General features: G+C 38.5%; 1 protein-coding gene across 2 annotated transcripts in view; it reads right to left on the reverse strand.

Annotated features, from left to right (window-relative positions):
• GRM8 (glutamate metabotropic receptor 8) overlaps positions 1-21,610 on the reverse strand; it is a 713,246-nt gene that overhangs the window by 53,058 nt on the left and 638,578 nt on the right. For both annotated transcript variants that reach the window (XM_044389552.3, XM_044389555.3), the window contains one exon: positions 20,308-21,243. In XM_044389552.3, coding sequence (XP_044245487.1) covers positions 20,308-21,243 — 936 coding nt within the window. The remainder of the gene's footprint in view (positions 1-20,307; positions 21,244-21,610) is intronic.

The following is a 21,610-nucleotide window of genomic DNA, read 5'->3' on the forward strand; positions in this document are numbered from 1 at the left end:
TTGTTTCAAATGATGTTTAATTGATTTATATTGCTTACTCAAACTCTCGTAGCTAGCAAATGGTGGAGACAGAATTTGTTTCAGCGGGGTAAAAAAAAAGCTTGTACACAAGGAATGAGTTCAGTCCCCATCCTGAAGCTTTGGGTCATTTTCTACATGAAGAACCCTGGCATGAGTCTGTGTTGGGGCAGAAACAAGAAACACTGCATGGGTGTTTCATCAAAGACTCATGAAACTCAGAATACCCAAACTCAACAGCTTTAACTTCCCATCACTGGCTCTACCTGCTTCATTTCAGTTTTAATATTTCTTGAACCAGGACTTCTTTGGGACGTTCAGTGGGGGCATTAACAGAACGGAACCATGCAGCTGGTCACAGCTGGCTCCCAGGACCCCTTCCCGGTCTGCACCAATGCTGTCAGCATAATGTGGACTTCAAGTTCCTCTAGTGACCGTCACTGTCATGTCGCAGCCTGCGTTCTACTTCATCAGCAGCTCTCTTCCCTCCCCTTGCCTTTATCCTTAGACAAATGGATCTGAACTCAGGTGACATCTGTTTTTCAGGGGATAAAATACCGAGTAGAAACACTGAGAAAGCGGGCAGTGAGAGAAAGGAGGCTTAGAGACGTGTTAGTCTACAATCCTCAATCAACCTAAATAGACTAAATGCTTATCCCACATCCATCAGTCAGAAGTGTGTATTATGAAATGTACAACTCTCTTCATAAATGAAAAGTGCCCACATATAGCTTTTTTCAACATTCTCTTAGAGCGTTTCAAGAACACAATTTCCACATCAGGTTCTAAAAAGAAACAATGTGGAGAGAATAGAGTTGGCCTTGTTTATGCACACGTGCACTGGTTCATTCCTTCCATAAAAATTACCTGCATACCTACTATGTGTCAGGCACTGTGCTGGGTGCAGGAAACCTAGAGATGAAGAGGATCCCAGCCCTTAAGGAGCTCAGTATCTAGTAATTCTAACAGCAAGTGCTGCACATGCTGGAGTTGTGGTCCATCTGATTTTGTTTCTCTCGTTGACTTGCAGCTGGAATACCAACAAGCAATAGCATTTCACTCCACGTGGAGTAAGGTATACTCCAATTTCTGTGTGTTTTTATAGTAGCCCAGTTCAATGAAGGTGGAGAGACTTGAAAGGAAAGAGTACTATATAGTTTAAACAATTCGGACTTCGGAAACTTCAGGTTTCAAAGCCAGATCTGGATACATAAGTAAGTACAAAGGCTTATAAGAATGTACAAAATCTGGAACATTATTTAGTATTGATGCCAATTTGAATTAGTATCACTAATTTGCAAATCAGCTTGAGAAAGAATATTATGATCCACAAAAATGTCCTATTTTGATTCTATAATGATTCAGGGAACTTATCCTGAAGTAACAATGAAAATTGTAGAAAATCAAATTTGGATAAGGAATTTATTTCAACTGTATTTATAATAGTATAAATAATTTATAATTCAAAGGAAGTAGTGTTTACTATCAGGGATTTTTTAAACAAACCTGGTATATCGCTGGCATCCGTAAGTGATATATTACATAATCTTTTCCCAAAAGTGGTTAGAGTCCACTTTTGGAAGAAAACATTCTCCCAAACTACAGCAGTTGCTTAGATGGGTGGGACTACGAGTGCCTTTCTTGTTCTTTTTTTCCATTTTCCAGTTTTCCTATGAGGTGGGTGTTTTACATTTATAATTAATATATATATTTTGTTTTAAAAAAGGGAGATTATTACACTAATGAACTTAGAAAATATGGAAGACAATTCATATTTCATTGCACTTTTCTTTTAGGTATTATATAAATTTGTTGAATACACACATTTTTTTAAATTTAGTATTTCTTTACTACTCAAGAAAGTGTGCCAATAAAGAATATAAGCTAATCTTGTGTGTATTAAATAAATAAAATATTTAAATATGCATAAGACAGAATGCAAAGATAAAGCAGCTTCATTCACTATGCACATGTGATTAAATGTAAATTAAAATGTTTATTGACTAGCTTATCAGCCTAATATACTATGTTTCAAAGTGTGCATTCCTACACTTTAAAAATATTTTAATATTAAACATATTTATATAACCATATCATTATTATTATTATTATAAGAAAATTGGTCTTAAGGAATGGTATACCATGTCTGAAAATAGCAGAAAGTCACCCAATGAGTCACCTAATATACATAATATTTACCCACTGTATTAGTTTCCTAATGCTGTTGTGACAAATTACCACAAACTCAGTAGTTTAAAACAACATAAATTTATCTTGCATTTCTGGCAGTCAAAAGATGGAAATGGGTCTAATGGACTAAAATCAAGATGTCGGCAGGATTACTGCCTTTCTGGAGGCCTTTTTATGCCTTTTGCAGCTTCTAGAGGCTGCCAGAATTCCTTGGCTCAGGGCTCCCTCCCACCTTGAAAGTCAGCAGTAGCCGGTCAAATCTTTGTCAGGTCATATTACTCTGACACTGTCTCCCTCCTCTACATTTGAGGTCTCTTATGGTTACATTGGACCACTTAGAAAATCTAGAATAATCTACCTATTTTAAAGTCAGTTGATTAGCAACCTTAATTCCCCTTTGCCATGAAACATAACACGCTGATGGGTTCTAGTGATTTAGAAAGTTTGTGTCTGTGGGAGGCCTTCGTTCCACTCGCAACTGTGAGTTATGGAACTTTATGTCATCTATCCAATTAAGAGTGCAAATATAACTTTAATTACACATTGGTCTAGTTTGATATATCTTTTCTTGTAATTTAAACTTATATTTGCACTGTTAATGTTTCTGTGTCTTAAATATATACATAAAGCTTTACTAAATTCTTATAGCAAATAACTTGAAGATTTTGACTTTATGTCATTTGTTTCATAAATCTAGTCTCATCAACCTAGTATAGAGTTGCCTGACAAAACATAGGACACCTCACTGAATTTTAATTTTAGATAAACAACAAATAATATTTTGGGATGCACAAATATTGTATAGGACATATTTATACAAGATAATTATTCATTGTTTATCTGAAATTAAAATTTAACTCAATATCTGAATTTTTATTTCATGAATCTGGAAACCTTAACCTTTTCTTTCTTTTTTAAGTAAGTTTAGGGGCGCCTGCGTGGCTCAGTCAGTTGAGCATCTGACTCTTGATTTTGGCTCAGGTCATGACCTCGGGGTCCTGGGATATAGCCCGCATCAGGCTCCATGCTCAGCACAGAGTCTGCTTGAGGATTCTATCTCTCCCTCTGCTCCTCTCTCCACTTGTGTGCATGCTCTCTCTCAAATAAGTAAATAAATAAATAAATAAATAAATAAATAAATAAATAAATAAATAAAAAATAAGTTTAGGAAATGACAATATATGCTGAGTTGAGATATAAAATGGAATAGATTTTTTTTTTTGCTTATCAGCACTCCATACAGAAACAGAATATTTTAATATTATAAATATTTATAATTTTCCTTCTATACATATAAACAATTCCATGTTTGCTTTACTATTCGAGGACATTAAGATTTCAGGATGTTATGATAAAATTATATTTTAAAATATAATTATATAGCTCTTTTGATGTTATTATATGTGAAGTTTCATTTCAGTAATGGGAGAGATGACTTGAAATAGATGAACTATTCCAAAATAAGAGTGAAGTACTGAAACTGTGGAATAAGTATGAAAAAGGGAATTTAAGCTATTGAGAAATATGTGCAACAGAATCCCTTTGTAAGCTACCGTTCACTAAAAAGAACACTAATAAAAGAAACTCCAGACATTGTTCCTCTGGAGAATGGAAAGAGAATTTGTGGAATCATCTGGTAAGACCTCTTAGGGAAACTAACACCCAAATACAAATGTAATTGATAATACTGGAATGGCTTCAAATAAAAGCTGGAGTTTGTTCGGATTTTAAATGACTGGAAATAAATATTTGGTTAACAGGAATCAGAGGGAAGCATGCTGCTGTGGCACATGGGACTAACGAAAGCAAGCATCGATGACTTCCTAACACAGTAGGAAACCAGCAATGAAGTGGCAAGAAAGAGGACCCTTTGGTATAATAGCCTATCATAAGAATAGCCTTAAATTATTGTAATATTCTGAAAAAGAGAACATGAAGCAATTTGAAGATGAAGTCATGCTTTAGGAATTTAAAGTGCTTTAAATTAAAGAAGAGTATGACTTATATATACTTTACTTTATCTAAAATATGTTCCAGGAATTATATTGAAGTGAGTTTCACTACATAGAAATGTATTTTCCCATTGATTGACATTAAATTGAGGCTGTTCTTCTCCAGAAAATACACTATTCATGATTTTTAAATCATATATTACAAATACATCATTTTTTTAAAAAAATTACACAGTTAAAGAGTACATCCTGATAGAATATATTATTAAAGAGTGGGGAATAGGACCAAACAAACAAACAAACAAAAAGCAAAAAACAAAAAACAAAAAAAACCTTATAAACAAACTCATAGCATCTTCTCTACTATTTAGAATCATGTTGCAGTCATAAAATAGTCATAAAAATAATTTTACTTTAAACACAAAATCAAGTAATAATTGATATTACTCTATTAAGCCAGATGAAAGTATGAAACATTTATCGTCTGCTTGGGGCTAGGTCTATGCTGAAAGGATAAGGCGCTATAGTTCGGGCAGATTTACATAACAAGAATATAAACTTAAAATGTCTCAAGCACCCAAATGCACCAGCACAAAATGCAGACAAGGAAGAAGATGGAGAATGCCAAAGCAAGACTTGAGTATAACCACGACAACACGCTGCCTCCTTGCAACTAGGATGAATGCAGTTTAATTCTTCAGGATGTTATTTCAACTGGTGTGCAGTTTATTACACAGTGTGGTCAGTTAGAATTGACCCTAAAATATTTCCTGTGTTAGAAATATGTCCTTTATGTTTCAAGACAGATACATATTTCTCTGTTGGTCTCACAAAGTTCTCCACCAACAGGAAGAAAACTCTTGTCACCTACATGGTTTCCATACTCGAATTAAGTCTGAAAATATCAGGAATTACTTTTCAAGACAATAATAGCTTTTCTTTTCTTCAATTACAAAAGGACTTTAAAGCATCAGTGTTCTCCCACTGTCCATAGGATGCGTGAAATTAGGGGGAAAAAATCAAATGGGAGAAAAATTCACAGGTATACAAGGAAACTTAACTGTCTCTTGCTACCAACGCTATAATTTGTCACAAGAGGGCTGTTTAGGAGACATTATTTCCTTCTCTCTTCCTAAGGCATTGTGGCAGAGCGATTTATGATACTGCACTGACCAGAAGTACAAGGAAAATGCAGTAGAAGGGGATAAGGAACTCACTACTGCGAGGTGAGATCAAAATTAATCTCTAAGAAGAGATTATGTTACACGTTAACTTCTCTGGGGTCACATCAAAGTCTTCCAGCCGGTGGCTCCAGTATTTCTAGCAGGAGAAATGACTTGAATGATAAACAAGGAGTGGTGATAAGTTGAAGATGCCAAAGAAAAGTTTGGGTCAGCGCTAAACTAGCAAAATCTGATGAACTAGAAGATGTCTACTGTCGATTATACCGGATAGCTCACCCTTCTTGTCTGTCTTTCCAACTAGAGAGCGAAGAAATTTACGAGTTAATGTGGAGTATTGACTACTGAGTTGCCTTTTTCATTTTCCTGCCTCAGATATCTCTGTAAAACCGAAAGAAACATATGGTGTGAGTACATGCCCCACAGGGCTTTTTGGAAAAGTAATTCAGATTCCGGATCATACATTTGTATCGTGCTATGTTGATGTGAATGCACTTGATTAAGGTTTGTGAGACTGATGGCTGCCTCGAGCACATCTGTCTTCTGAAATGCTTCATGCATTAATCTGCATCCTTCACTATACGTACATAATAATCTTCACATGTATTTGCTTAAACATTAGGTCACTCCTCTGAGTGGTTAGCCATTTCTTATGTAACTGGCAATTTTCTTTTACAATAAGAGCATCTTAGAATTAGGGCCTTAGAAAAGGGTGAGGAAATCCTGGGGCAATTATTCCCTAGGTTCTAATATTCCAAATGAGGTTGGAAGAGAAGCCACCTTTTCGAGCCCTCATTTTATAGGTGAGGAGACTGAGTTTCAGGGAAGATAACTTGTTTCATCAAGGGATGTGAAGGAGACAAGAGCCATTCAGCCCAAACATTTTCCCACTTTTGTCTAGCTCACTTTCTGGCACATATTGACTCAGAATTGGCTTTAAAATGTTTACCACTTTCCTGTTCATCTCCTTCCACGACAACCTTTTAGCTGACAACTTTTTGCAACATACTTTCACAGCCATTGTGGGGCTAGCAAAAAGCGAGAGTCAGGAAGAACACAAAAGAATTATGATTATTGACTCTACCTAAAGGGTTTGCAGATGGGGATGGAACCATAGATATAACCAGAGATGCATAAATGCCCCCAAGAACAACAAAGAACACAACCTTGGAAATGTGAAATAACGATACCCAGATAGAGTCCATATATGCTCAGAATCTGTAACGTTTTATAAGTTAAAGAAGATTTTATGGGTTGGTTGATTTGATAAGAACACTGGTTTCATTGAAATGAAAAGCTACAGTGAAAGACAAGATTTGAAAAGTTTAGATTTGAGCTAATGGTCAGCAAGAAATAATTTTAATGTAAGAATGCTTCATCGTATCTTTGGTAACAACTATAACAGTTTCTATCAAGTGACTATTCTATAATTATCAGTTTAAACCTGGGCTCCCCTACTAGAATTCAAGATGCATGAAGGCAGGCCGCATCGAGATCCATCGATATTGTCAGCATTAAGGAGCATGAGGGTGCTAAGTAAAAACTGGTTGACTGAGTAAATATTTTTTAAGAAGTGACAAAGCAGAAAACGCATGTGGCATAACTTCATATGGCAGAAATCTGGGAGTCACTCTCAAGGTGCAAGTCCCGGAGGTCAGCTTGTATCACCAGAGACACCCAGATGACCTTGGAAGTGGAAAGGAAAGAATGGATCTAGGAGCAGTTTCAAATGAGTAATATAATTTGTTGACAGAGTATAAATGGGGGAAGGGAAGAGGAAGTCTTGTGTTAACTCCCAAGTTTGAAGCTCTGAAAAACAGATAATGTTGACAGAGAAGAGGAATTAACGTAAAGATTAAGCATAATGGAGAAATAGCAGCAGCTAAAATCATGAGACTTGGAGTCGAACAGAGTAGGTTCAGCCCCAGGCACACCTCACGGTAGCAGTGTGAATGCAAAAGTTCTTAACTTCCCTGCATCTGTACGAGATGAAAGGAGATTATTTATACATAAAGCACTTAATCTGGTTTTTGGCGCATAGGAGGCATTCAATAAATAGTGACTATTTAAAATACGATAAACTTTTGTTTTAGATATCTTAATTTCACAATTTGGGTTTTGGAATGCTTTCAGATTCTGGTTTGGGATTGTTTACTTTCCCATTTTTTACATGTGAAAGAGCAGGCACTAAGAAAGCAATTCAAAAACACAAGTGTATCTTTTATAGCGGAAGCTTCGTGAATGATGAGGGCTCCGAGGGAATGGTGCCTGGGAGAAAGGCCAAAAGCAGTGGCAATGTTGAGCAGAAGGAAGATGAGATGAAGGAGACAAACAAAAAGAGATTCAAAGCGATGTGGTTTCCCATAGTGTCTGGGAGGGAAAAAATTTAAGATGGGGGGTATCATTAGCGGTCACAAATGTATGCATGTTCTCTCTATAAAATACACTAGAAAGTAAAAAGTGAGGTAGAAATAAGTAATTGGAGAGCTTTCTTTGGAGACATGTTCTTTATAATCCTACAGTATGGACTCTCTACTCATTGCTGTTTTTCTTACCACCTTCTACACATATTTTTCTTTTTTATTCTAAGTATAATTCTTCATTTCATGCTTGTTATTTTCACTTCTTAACAATAAGTAGGCAATATAGCCAAATGTTCAATAAATTGGGGTTTGATTGGACATTTTAGCACGGGGGGGAAGTGTTTTGTTGAAGAAAGGACGGTGCTCCCTCTGATAAGCTGCCTGCTGATGTAAACACTTTATGGTTTTATGACAGGCTCACCATCTACCAATACTATTTTCTATTCAATTCGTGTGGATGAGGATTTTAGAGAAAACAGCTGGCAGGAGAAACATATGACATTTAATCTTGCCTGAGAACATGAAATCTACAAAGCTCTATGTATATGTGTGTGTGAAACGTGTGGTTTGTATACACTCGCAAAGGTTATATTGGCAGTCGGATTCTACAGGGTTTGGGCCAACAGACAGCAGAAAACATTACATCCCTTGGTATTTTTCCGGAGATACACTTGACTGAACAAATAACTCGGCGAGTCTAAAATTCCGATGAAAACATTTGACTGATTGCAATTTTTGAACTAAAAAGATTTGTTTTCAAAATGAGAATGACCTCAAGTCATCCTTCACAAACAAACAAGTAAACTCACAATCAGTGGTGTAGGTTTTGATTGGTTCAAAATCACTCCCTGTGAACAAGATTCAGAACGCTGCCAAAACGTGGAACCTTGCAGATTACTGCGTGGATACACCACACGACATTTTAGAAATGATTTTAAAGAGAAACAGCAATAAAACTGAAATCCGTCTTTTTCAGATGTTATATGCACGGGGCCCGAAGTTGCAGAAAAAGGAGACATACAGTAGAGAAAAACTATTGCATGAATTTGGTCACAACCATGACAAGCAGAGAAAATCACAATTACCCTAAAATTTGCCCAAGATTACTAGAATATAAAATCCATTTAACAGCCAAATTTACATAATGACAATAGTGATTATATATTTAAGTTGATTCATAATCGTTCAGAAATGACTTGACTTTTATTTCTAAAGAATTTGTCTTTCATTTCAACTTCAAAATTCATTTGACTACTATAGCAGATTTGTTTACTGAAAAATCATAGTTCACCAGAGATTCTTTTCCTTGTGTTCTTTGCTTTTTTTTTTTTTAGTGATTTTTTATTATATTATGTTAGTCACCATACAGTACATCCCCGGTTTCTGATGTAAAGTTCGATGATTCATTAGTTGCGTATAACACCCAGTGCACCATGCAATACGTGCCCTCCTTACTACCCATCACCAGTCTATCCCATTCCCCCAACCCCCTCCCCTCTGAGGCCCTCAGTTTGTTTCTCATAGTCCACAGTCTCTCGTGCTTCATTCCCCCTTCTGATTACCCCCCCTTTCTTTATCCCTTTCTTCCCCTACTGATCATCCTAGTTCTTATGTTCCATAGATGAGAGAAATCATGATAGTTGTCTTTCTCTGCTTGACTTATTTCACCTAGCATTATCTCCTCCAGTGCCGTCCATGTTGCAGCAAACGTTGAGAACTCGTTCTTTCTGATAGCTGAGTAATATTCCATTGTATATATGGACCACAACTTCTTAATCCAGTCATCTGTTGAAGGGCATCTCGGCTCCTTCCACGATTTAGCTATTGTGGACATTGCTGCTATGAACATTGGGGTGCATATGGCCCTTCTCTTCACTACATCTGTATCTTTGGGGTAAACACCCAGTAGTGCAATGGCTGGATCATAGGGTAGCTCAATTTTTTTGCTTTTATCCACACAAACTGATTTTTACCCACTGTCACTATTTGGGGCCCAAATATCCTTCTCCATACTCGGCTAGATGTAGTCATCAGCAACTGAAAAACATTGCTTTCTCTCCTGTAGCCCAGAGCAGAGGGAAACAACAGACTCTTGCTTAAAGTGCCATTAGCTAGAGGCCTCCTGGCAGCCACAGACAAGGTGCGAATCGCAAAGACCACGTAGAGCCAGGGCCTCACCTCCCACTCTGTCGTCCTCTGTCCTCGTTCCCAATTGGAAATGAGTCTCTTCTTTGTAATTTCCATTGCCACATGTCAAGCCCCCAATATTGCTTGCCTAGATTTCTTCAGTAATCTTGCTATTGTCTTTTTTCTCATCCTTGCACACTACAAGGCATCTGACTCACCACTGGCAGACAAATCTCACAAAATGGAATTGTACTGAGAATGCACCCATGCTCAGAAAGATTCACAGAGCCTCAAGTCCCCGGCAAATGCAGTACAAACCTGGCAAAGTGGTTGCTGGTTATCTGACTATCTGTATGTTATGCGTAACCCTATAATGTGTTGCCCGAAATATGTTTTCAGAGTAAAAGGAGCGGTATTAACAACAGGGCACACTGGGATCTATAGATCACCGACCTCTCCTTGTGACTGTTCTCAACTTCCTCCATCACGGGTTTTACACACAAATGCCCTGACTTTCCCTTTTCTGAAAGTTTAATCCCCCTGCTCCTATCCCCTAGAAGGTGGTTTCCATCTGTCTCTCTCCACCCTTCATGACCTGTGTAATTCTCACCTCCTTCATGCAGACTTTGTTGATCCCTCAAAAGGACAGGCTACCTTCCTCCTTTCTCCGTCCGTAGCCCTAAGACCTCAGAGTGGGCACTTGGTCTCCATTTATGTTACTCTGCCTTGTACCGGTCATCCACGGGCTTGGTTTGGCCCCCAACTTGACCCTAAACAACTGGACAGCAAAATTCTTACTCATCTTTGCATTTTCCTAAACACCAAGCAAAGGTCCCTTTGTATAGCAAACATCGAACAAATATTTCTAACGAAATGCGATCATTGGCTGTAAACCCACACTTAAATTGTGGCCCTTAAAAAAGATTTATTTAATAACGGCATTAACCCTAAAGGAGAGGAAATTCACAAGTTGTTTGTGACATTCAAAAAAATCTCGAGTCATTTTACAAATTCAAAATCATTCACCCATTTCTGCATCTAAAGGATTTTTCCAAAATGCGCATTACGCACCAAAGCCCCCATATGAGAACGTACATTCATGTTGTCTTAGAAAAGTTTTTCCCGAGACTTTCACTTAAAGACTTCTATATGCAGTCTCTTCTATTTTTATCAGATAAATTTATTTATTAAATGAAATAAAATCGAAGTATTTGTAAAATAAAAACCCTCCATCACCCTTCTTCCCATATCCTGACGCTATTCTAGAGAATTAACACATTTGAAGAGTTTTTGTTTTGTTATTTAAATAATGCACTTATCTCTTGGCTTATCAATCTTAGATTGTGTGTGCTGACTGCTCCAGTAAAAGGTAGTGATTTAACGGGCTTGCACAACTCCTCTATTGCCCCTCCTTAATCACCACCCAACTTTTAAAGTTATGTTATTTTTAAATTAACAGGGTTTACAATATTTATATTCTCTTCTGTAGACAAATTAACATTTCTATTTTGTTTCTAGCTTTCTTCTAACAACGTAAGACTGGTACAAAAAGTGATTTTTGTATATGGCTACTGAACATTATTGCCTTCAGATTCATCCAAGGAGCGTAACTGGGCTTGCAGAGAAAGAATGACCATAATCATTAAAATCCTACCTGTTAAGAGGTAGTTAGACAGTAGGGTCTAATAGGTCCTTTTATAATTCCCTTCTAAATTTCTTCTAGGTTATAAGCAAGTGCTACTGTTATTCATCTCATATCAGATGTGCTTTTTTTTTTATTTTCTTGGATTACATCTAGAATAATTCATACGTGAGATATGCTACGCATCAGATTCTCTGGGCCACATATATTTTTAGCTTCACATTGATTGATAGTTTGGCTGCCTATACAATTGTAAGTTTAAGATACTTTCCCACAGAAAGTCTCTGTTCATTGCCTTCTAGAATCCAGGGAGGCATGTGAGGTCTGATTTTCATGTATTATATGTATCTTTTCTATCCTCAAAAGCCCATAGAATTTTCTTTCAATTAGTGCAATTTTACTGAGATGTATGGGCTTTTCAATTTTAAAAATTGTCTTTCTTCAAATTGTGAAACTTCTGTTATTTTATTTTATTTTATTTTTTATTTTATTTTATTTTTTGGGCCGTTTCTTCCCCTTCTTTGTTTCTTCTCAATGTTTATTAGATATATTTTAGAACCCTGTATCCATGCTCAAAGTATTTTAACTTTCCTCAGATTTCCTTTTTTCATTTTTCTCCTTTTGTTCTTGGTTCTTCCTCTGATTTTACCCTTCACATCTCCACTTCGGCGTTAAACCCAGTCATCCCATATTTATGTTCACCATATTATGTTCACCTGTTCAGCTTTTTATTTTCACATTCGTATTTTAATTTCCAGGATCATTTTATTTTGATTGATCTTTTCCAGAACAATCTATGCATGTGTGTATGTTCGATATTCTCTTGATTCTTAGAATGCTCATTAAAATTCTGTTTTAAAAAAATTCTCTTGGGGCGCCTGGGTGGCTCAGTTGGTTAAGCGTTTGCCTTTGCCTCAGGTCATGATCCCAGGGTCCTGGGATCCAGGCAGTCATTGGGCTCCGTGCTCAGCGGGGAGCCTGCTTCTCCTCTCCCTCTGCCCCTCCCCCTGCTCATGTTCTCTCTCTCTGTCAAATAAATAAATAAAATCTTTAAAAAATTTCTCTTATATTTTTGGAATTACCTCTGTTTTGTTTTGTGTATATGTGTATGTGTCTTTTTAAATAGTGATATTGGTTCTTCAGTTATCATGACATCCTTGGCTGTAGTATGGTTAGGATGTAGGGCCAGGTTGATGGATACGGATTACTGGTAGGGTCCATTTTCTTTGGATGGAAGGGCAGACTGTAGACCTGTGTAGGTTAGTCACTGTTTCACCTGACTGGCTTCTCTCACACATGCACGGATACAGGCACACAAACAGATTGGGGATCCACCAAAGGAGGAACTTTTTCTAAGAGTTGAGAAGTTTATCATGTCTCTATCTTGTCTAGAAGATGTAGCTCGTATTTCCCACCTGTTCATGTCTGTCTGAAATAAAGTTACTTCCAATTCTACTTGGTTTCTCTCTCAGTGCCCACAAGGAGCATAACATAATTCTAACATCAGACAATTCCCAGTTGTTAGAGTAGAATTCTGTTACACCTGTACTCTATCCTTGTTAAGTCAGAACAGAAAGGAACAGTGAGGGGCCCACCTGGCCCAGCTATTTTGAAATGCAGCTCTTTACATAATTTTCCTGATGGTCACTCCCAGGCCCACATCGGGTCTTTATGCTGACTTGAGGTTTAGAAATTATTTGAAACTATCATGGTAAGAACCATTTCTGTCGTTTGGGCCGTACTTTCCTTCTTTTAATTTCTCTATAAATCATACCCATTTGACTTTTATTTTTCTGGAGTTTCTCAAATTGTTCTACCTTATGTTGGCTCTAAAAATATAATGGGCTCTTCTCATTTTCTCTCTCTTTCCTGCCCTCCTTTTCTTCCTTTCTTTTCTTTTTCTTTTCGTTCCTTCTTTTTTTTCTTTCTTATATTTTTAAATTTCATTGTTGCCCTAGAAGAAAGGGATATACATAAGTTTGTGGCAGCCCACATCCTGAACCAAAAGCCAGACTACGTTTCTTTTTATATATATATATTTCTTTTAATGATGCCAATAAGTCCGTTTTGCATTTATTTCCCATAACCTGGAATTTATACTCATATTTGGTTAAATATTTTTCTACACTTTGGGGTGGGTGGTACTAACTCATATGATACTGCATTTAGAGATTTAAAAAAAAAATTCGTAACATAAAAATGTGATATGGTTACAGCCAAAAGGAACTATTTGCTTGCAATCTGCTCTTCCTGGCACCCTGTGTGCTCCATAAGATATAAGCGTCTACTGAATCATGGAAAATGCAATCTGAAGTTACACAAGTAAATTAGTCACTGCATTCTGTACTATCAACAGTCTGGGGCGTCTTTAGAGTTCTGTCTATATAGAAGAAAAATTAAGTCTATTTGTATGGCATTTCCCCTGCACATTTTTGAAATAAGGTCATGGTCACTATGACTGGAAAAAGTCACATTTCAGTCTTAATCAAATCTAGTAGTCTAGCATCTTAAACCTGTTAGAAAGCTACGCCATTTTAATGAGATGCGTGAGCCGAGGACTTAGTTCCCAGGTTGACTATCTAATTGTATAGTTGATTAAATTATTATAATTTGGGCACAGAAAATTCAAACCCTTTGTAAACTCAATTTCAAGGAAAAAAAAAAAGGTGAATGAGTAAATACCGCAATCTCACTAACAGCCAAATGTTTAAATTAAGTAGCCCTAGGCCTCACAGCTTCCTCAGAGTCCCCCCCAAAAAAGGAGGCTCATGGAATCTAAGCAAGGTTCTTTGAGCAAATATTTCTTTATGCTGTCAAATAAGATAGGCATCCCCAAAAGGACTGCCCTCAATGTGTAAGCTGGCAATTTTCTGCGGCAGTAATACGGAGCACAACTGGAAAAGAAGTAACAAGCCTGGCAAGGGCAGCCTAGCCTTGAGAGCCACTTAACGGGCTGGCCTACACTGTGCCCTAGAATCTCCTTATTTTGTGATTTCCTTCTGCATCTTCATTTTAACTGAGAGCATAAATGAGATTACATAAATGTTTTCTTTTTGGGTTGCTTTTCCTGTTTCCTTTTCTACTTGGCTTTCCGCTTCTAGAACTGATGGCAGCTCTGGTATGACTTCTCTCACCCAGATGCCTGATGGGTATCACGATAGGTGCCACCGTACCCGCGGATACAGCGAAGACTTCAAAGGGATCCGCTTCAAATGACTGCAGGTTGACAGGGAAAGAAAACACTCTCCTGTGTCCACTTCCCTCCTGTCTAAGGACTGCGGGGCTGCTGGCGGAGACAGGTGTGGCTGCAGAACTACGTCGGGGCCGATCTATCCTGAAAATCACTTCCACTGTTGTCTAGAGTAGACTGACAGGTGGCTCGGGCTGTGCTTTTCTCACCTCCACTGTGCCTCAAAACAGGAATTTTATTATTCTCTTCAGAACTACCTCTCACAACTCTTGTTAGAGTTATGCACTTTTCAAATTTTAACATATTTCAGCAATTGCTTTCTGATGACACCTCGCTTTCTTCCAGTATTTCCGGCTCAGTGTGTGCAGGCGGCAACACTTGGCCTCGGGAACAACTCTCTCTTCTCTTTCTCCGAATCCTACAGATTCTGGTTGCCCTCTGTAGTATACTTCATCTGCATGGTCTACACCCTGGGGTAAGTCTCTGTGTTCGAGAAAACACACCCAGCTGGAGTGCTGCTTGGACGTGGTCTCCAGGGCTGGAGACATTGACACAATTATCTGGGCAAATAAGAATATATTCAGCCATGAAACACATTTATTTCCTTGAAACTCTATGCTGGCTCAGGCCTCGACTCGATGCTGAGGATATGACAGTGAGCAAAACCCAGTGAGGTCCCTGCCTTCCTAAATTACAGCCAAATAGTAGGAATGGCCAACATTTTAATGATTACTTATTACATGCTGAACACCTGTCATGACTTATCTCATGAAATTCTCAGCAAAACGACCATGGGTGTCTGTTAGTACAAAAAAACTCACCATAATAAGACAACAGAAGTGTTTGGGTTTTTTGTTGTTGTTGTTTTTTTTTAAAGTCACCCATCTTCCTGCCTTTTCCTAGAGAATATGAACTCAAGTCTGTTCTAGTTTGAGCACAGGGCTGGGGGCAGATGGTAAGCGACTGCTTTATATTGCTTTCTGTGAGAATTTGCGTTCTCTGGGAGAATTTATTATTATCTTCAGATGCGTAGCCCTTGCCTACATTTTCCCAGACAGTTTAGCAGAGTCAGGATGGGAACCCAAACCCGCCTTCTCCAGAGCCTATGCTTTTCCTTACTCCCCTTATCCGTCTTCGCACCCCCACACGCTTCTGCCCTTCGACAGATAGAGTAAAAGAGCAGGGAGGGATGATGAGGCAAACGCATCTGATTAATTCTGTCGACTCTCCTTTGTTCTGTGTGCGCTAGATGGAACTAAGACACCTTTTTGCCTTTCTCCCTACGTATCTAGCAGCCCTATTTCAAAAGAACTGATAAGGACAAAAAAATTTTTTTTTCAAGAAATGCATATGGCCCATCACTGAAGTGAGAAAACTTGTTTTTCGGCGGGGGGTGGGGGGAAGCTGTTGTAATGGGGTTCACAATAAGATGAAAATATGAGACTCATGACATCACAGTCTAACTTACATCATGAAGAAGCATTACAATATTAGATCAGATCACTCTTGTGCAAGGCAGTCCTTTCACACATTGGCTCGGCATTCACTGAGAAGGTACGACATGAAAGGCTCTGTGTTAAGAGACATAGTCACCCAGATATACGTCTGGTAGGGCTACTGCTTCCCCTCCAGGAACGTTTCAGGGCTGACATTTGCACGTGAGAGGAAGAAGTGACAGGGTGGAGCCTGTGGAGGGCGCAGTCTAGGACAACTCCCCGGTTTCTGACTGGAGCTCCTGGCTGATGCCGCACCAACGGAAAAACGGCTGCTTTGGGACATAGGGGGGTTTGACATTCTTGAGTTTTGGTGCTTTTCTTTTTCCTGTTTTAAGGGTGTTTTGGTTCGTTTCCGCCCAATGCACTGGTTAAAGCACTGTGCTCCTTGGAGCTTGGCAATGTCATAACCCTTGTCTGATTATCTCAGCTTTATGAGTGCAATTAGAGGGGGTAAAATATGTATTCAAGAGGTTTCTGCCATCCTAACAGACCCTCACCATCCCCGAGGATTCTTTTCCTGACGATTACATTAATTATATTTTAAGTTTTTAAAATCTTTTCAGCACAATTAGGAGAGTTCGTTGGGGTTCATGCCCACGCCTCAGTGTGCCCACCCTTCCTTCACGCCACTTTTCTATAGGAAAAGGAAAAGGGCATTTATATGATGAGTGAGTAGAATGCAGCAGTAGGCACAAAGCTAATAAATGATGTCATTAAAATCTATTGGAAAAACATGATTCAACTTGATCTCAAAATCTGAAAAAAATGTGGGGAAACTAAATGGTATTTTATCACTGAATAAAGACTTACTTTACAGAGCTGTCTTCGTGAGTCCTAAAGTGTGCCTTTATAATTTGATTTTACTCAGCGGTTTTCCAAAACATCTGTCTAAATTATTCAACTAATTTTACCTTTTATTCCTACTTCTGTTATAATTTCAGAAAGACCTGTATGGTTAGATGAGTTTTCTTTTGTAGATTACTCTAAGAAGCATAATTAAATACATAATGAAAGAAATTTGGCTCTTCTGCTGTCTCCTGTGTTAGAAATTTGATGTCACTGATGGATAGTTACAGGATGCATTGCTTTTTTGCTTTCTCATCTCAGATCTGAGTCCTCACCGTCTTCCCCTGCCCTTGAGCCTGATCTTCTCCTGCCTTTGAGCCTGGCACCCTGCTGGTGCTGGCAGGCGTCAGGCAAGCATCGGCTGGGAGCCAGACTGAGGCTTACAAGGAAGGCTCGGGAAAGCGGACTGACATGGGCTCAATAATTAGCATAATACTGGACACAATGCTCAATAAGGATCTACTGAATTAATGGATGTGTGTACTGCCTGCTTCCAACACTTCAAGTTGATAACGTGGGCTAATTGGCTGAGCATTACAAATGAGAATGGAGGACTGACCGGCTCTTTGGTCTGCCAAAGTCAATAAAACTTTTGTAAAACCTTCTTTTAGAGATACAGAGTTTTATTCACCTTTAATATCTGTGTCAACAACTTTAGCAATGTGAAAAAAATAAGTATTCTCATGCATTTGTGTCTTGCTTTGAATAGTAAAGATACTGTGACAGGGAGTAACAGGTAGCAAATTTTATGGGAAGCCTTAGGATGACACGTAATTGTATTACATAAAGTTCCTCAGTAGCCAAAACGTAGCTACTTATAATATCTCTCCATGTAGAGCTGGTCCACATTCAGCAACTCCAAGACTACCTAAATAATTTGAGGACTTCACGATATTCTGAAAATTCCTACAATTAGCGTTTCCTCCTGATTTCTTCAGTCTTTTCCACATTCAATTATATCACGAAAACAAAATAAAACCAATTAACATATTTTATAATTTATCTAACAAAATGCTTCTTTGACTTACTTTGATTCCACAAAGCTAAGAGAGAAAAAATAATTTTGCCTAGCATTCAGTCATATCTCTATAGGCATGGATATATATACCCAAAAATATATACATAAACTCCAGGTTTTCAGAGGACATAGGGCAGCGCCCACGGGCTCAGCGGCATTGCATCGAGCCGCACCGCCCCCCGCCCCATCATGTTCACCTGTCCATTTCATCCTGAAACTCCTCCTATCACCATCACCGCTGCAAGGGGACAGCTGCAACTCAGCAGGGTTTTAGTTCTGAGAGACAATGGTCATTTTCTTCAACTACCTTAAAAAAGCTTATTAGTATAATGCATGTTAACTGCTATGATAACACTATCCAATAGTGAAATGTACCATGGTTTTACTTATGCCCAAAATTGAGGCAATGAAAGACTTATCTAGAGAGAAATAACATCTTATTTGAAGATGAAAGTCACAAGATGGGAAGTAAGAGTAGACTATAATTTATAAAATGTAAAGCAGGAGAAAGAAAAAGAAAAAGAAAAGGAAGTTAGATGTCAGAACTCAGGAGATTTTTGTCTGGGTAAATATTTATTGTCCACGAGAAAGCAAAATAAACTACTTATGGCCCTTTTTGGATAAAACAGTATATTAAAAAAGAAAGTCCTTGGTTCAAGTACAAATGCAAGTGCCACTTAATATTATTAATAATTCACATAACGTAGACATTTCCAGACTCTGAAGAACATTGTTTTGCCCTGACTAGTTCAACTAACCATATCAAAACAGACCCAACAGACTGTGAGAGACTTATTTTCCAGCTCATGCATTCTCTCCTGAGTCATTTTACAAGTTCGATCCCCATAAAGTCCTATCTACATATGTCAAAAATATAATGTTCATTAGGTTCAGAGCATCAAACTGCCTGACTTTACTTTCCTTCCATGTGCTTGGTCCCACATAAATTTTTCATGGACTTCTACCAGGCCTTCTAAATCATGAAAGGTCACAGATCTGGAACCCACAGTAAGATTTTTCTCTTCAGCAGCAAGTTTGCTGTCCAAACATGGTTGAAAGCCGCATTGATCTAGTAAGGGATGAATGCTCGTACTAATGAGCTCTCTGTGCCCTCGCTGAGTACTTTCTCCTCTGAATTAGTTGGGATTTTAAGAGTCATGCATGACCTTGTTTGCAATCTTAGAGACTTGGGAATGTAATTGTCCCCAGGATGCTTGATTTCCTTACAACTTCTGATGATGGAAGGTAGAGTGATCTTTAAATCCTTACTCTGAGAGTAGAGCTTTCTCATAGGCACAGTAAGGCTGAAGGACTATTTATTCGGAAAAATAGCATTTGCCTTTGTTTTACAAGCTGGCTTGTCTCCATGAAACTACCCAAACCTTGGAATTCATGGTTAATGTTAGTTCTCTGCTTTCCTACAGAAAACTACATGTATCCCATTGAGCGCATGCTCGCTTTCTCATATAGATGTTCTTCACTTGCAGTGATTCATGTGGAAAAGGTTAACTGGAGATTAGTGACAAAAGGAAATTATTTTAAGAGATTCAATTGATCTTCACCTTCCGAAAAATTATAAACTGCCCTATATAATTGCCCATTGCTGTCTTCTTTAATCCCTCAACATCACCTTGCACGTATGGAAAAGTGATAAGAATGGGGGCTGAGGAGAAATAGTAAGATGGTTCAGATCGAACCAAGCCATTTCCGTTTCTTTTGTTGTTGTCGCTTTACTATAAACCCTGCTTCCTTGACTAAAGCCATCGTGATTATGAAGGAATAGCTTTTTCCCAGAGTCACATTAGAACCAGAAAAGGAGGGATTTGTCATGCAATGGGATATCTCTGGGATAGTTCACCCTTATGAATCATATCTGCCTTTTCTCCCATCCTCTTTTAATTGAACACTAGCAAAGGAACAGTTATCTTCGTAGATAACAGACCTGGGAAGAGCGACCCAGAAAGTAATGTGAGATCTGTCCATTTTCAACCTTGCTAAGGAGGACACATTAAAGCATTCCTCATGAAAGTCAACCTTAGTCAACAAATATTCAAAGTTAAGTGACCTTGAAGGAATATATATCTATATCTATCTATCTATCTATATATATATCTATATATATATATGTGTATATATATATAGATATATATATATATTGTAAAGAAGAATACAGACTGAATCATCTTGAGAGACTATAAGTGAACTGAAAAGAAAGGCAGGGAAGCATCCTAAGGAAAGAAGTTAAATCCAGGGAAGGGTTGGTGTACGCATTTCTTGTGCTTACCTTTTCTGCTGACTGTGCTGTACCAAAAAAGATGGGAATGAAAGCTAACCAAATGATGCAGGTGGTATACATGGTAAATCCGATAGGTTTGGCTTCGTTGAAAGTCTCTGGGACACCTCTCGTTTTAATGGCATAAACAGTACAAGTGACCATCAGGAGGATACTGTACCCCAGTGAACAAATGAGCGAGAGATCAGAAATGTCACACTTGAGCACTCCCCTGGCGTTCTCTGGGTCTAGAGTCCGCTGTTCTCCATAGTCAATGATGATGTGGGGGGGGTCCACAGCAAACCAGACGCACACTCCTAGAAGCTGGACGGAGATGAGGCTGAAAGTGATCACCAGCTGGGATGCTGGACTAATAAACTTGGGTGCTGTGACTGATTTCTTCCCCTGCTCAAATATTCGGTGGATTCTGTTTGTTTTGGTAAGAAGGGCTGCATAGCTGAAACACATGCCAAGTCCTAGAAAGATCCGGCGGAAGGAACATATGATAGTATCTGGTGCGGCAATCATTAAAAAGGTGATTGAGTAACAGAGGAAAATCCCTGTTAGGAGCACATAACTGAGTTCTCGTCCAGAAGCCCTTACAATAGGAGTGTCATTATAGCGGACAAAGGTCACGATCACAAAGGTGGTGGCGACGATTCCCAATATTGCAATGAACACAGGCACCACAGCCCAGGGGGAATGCCATTCCAGTTTGATGATGGGGATAAGCTGACAGCCTGTGCGGTTGATGTTGGGTCTCTGATCCAGAGGGCAAAGTTCACAGGAGAGCTCATCCACCTGGTAGTTGTAACCTTCACAGCGCTCACAGTGCCAGCAGCAAGGGACTCCTTTCACCGTTTTCTTCCTCTCCCCGGGCTTACAGGGCAGGCTGCAGACGGACGCCGGGTGGGTGTGTTCTCTATTAGCCCACTGCATGTCTTCCACCTGTGGGGATAAAAAATTAATGAGCCTTCCATTTTCCCCCATTTATAATATCCTAATCCTAGCCACAGGTTTGTAATAAATCACTGAATGCTGACAGTGCAAATACAGTTTACCGTAATAACAGCCCGGTTTTCTTTCCCCAGTATTGACTTCTCGATGAAAGTGTTAAATGATCGGGTCCAATAAATCATTCCTATCGTCAACTTCATGAGTGTCATTAGTTTCCATTTACCTCCTCAATGTTGACCAATCTGTCATTTGTAGAAAGACTTATTGGCCTGAACAGTTTTGAAACTCAAAAAAAAAAAAAAAAAAGCCCCACGGAGATATGTTTTAGAGTTAATCACAGATATAAATGCCAGAATCC

This window comes from Ursus arctos, unplaced genomic scaffold, assembly GCF_023065955.2.
Source record: "Ursus arctos isolate Adak ecotype North America unplaced genomic scaffold, UrsArc2.0 scaffold_3, whole genome shotgun sequence".
Classification (NCBI taxonomy): Eukaryota; Metazoa; Chordata; class Mammalia; order Carnivora; family Ursidae; genus Ursus; species Ursus arctos.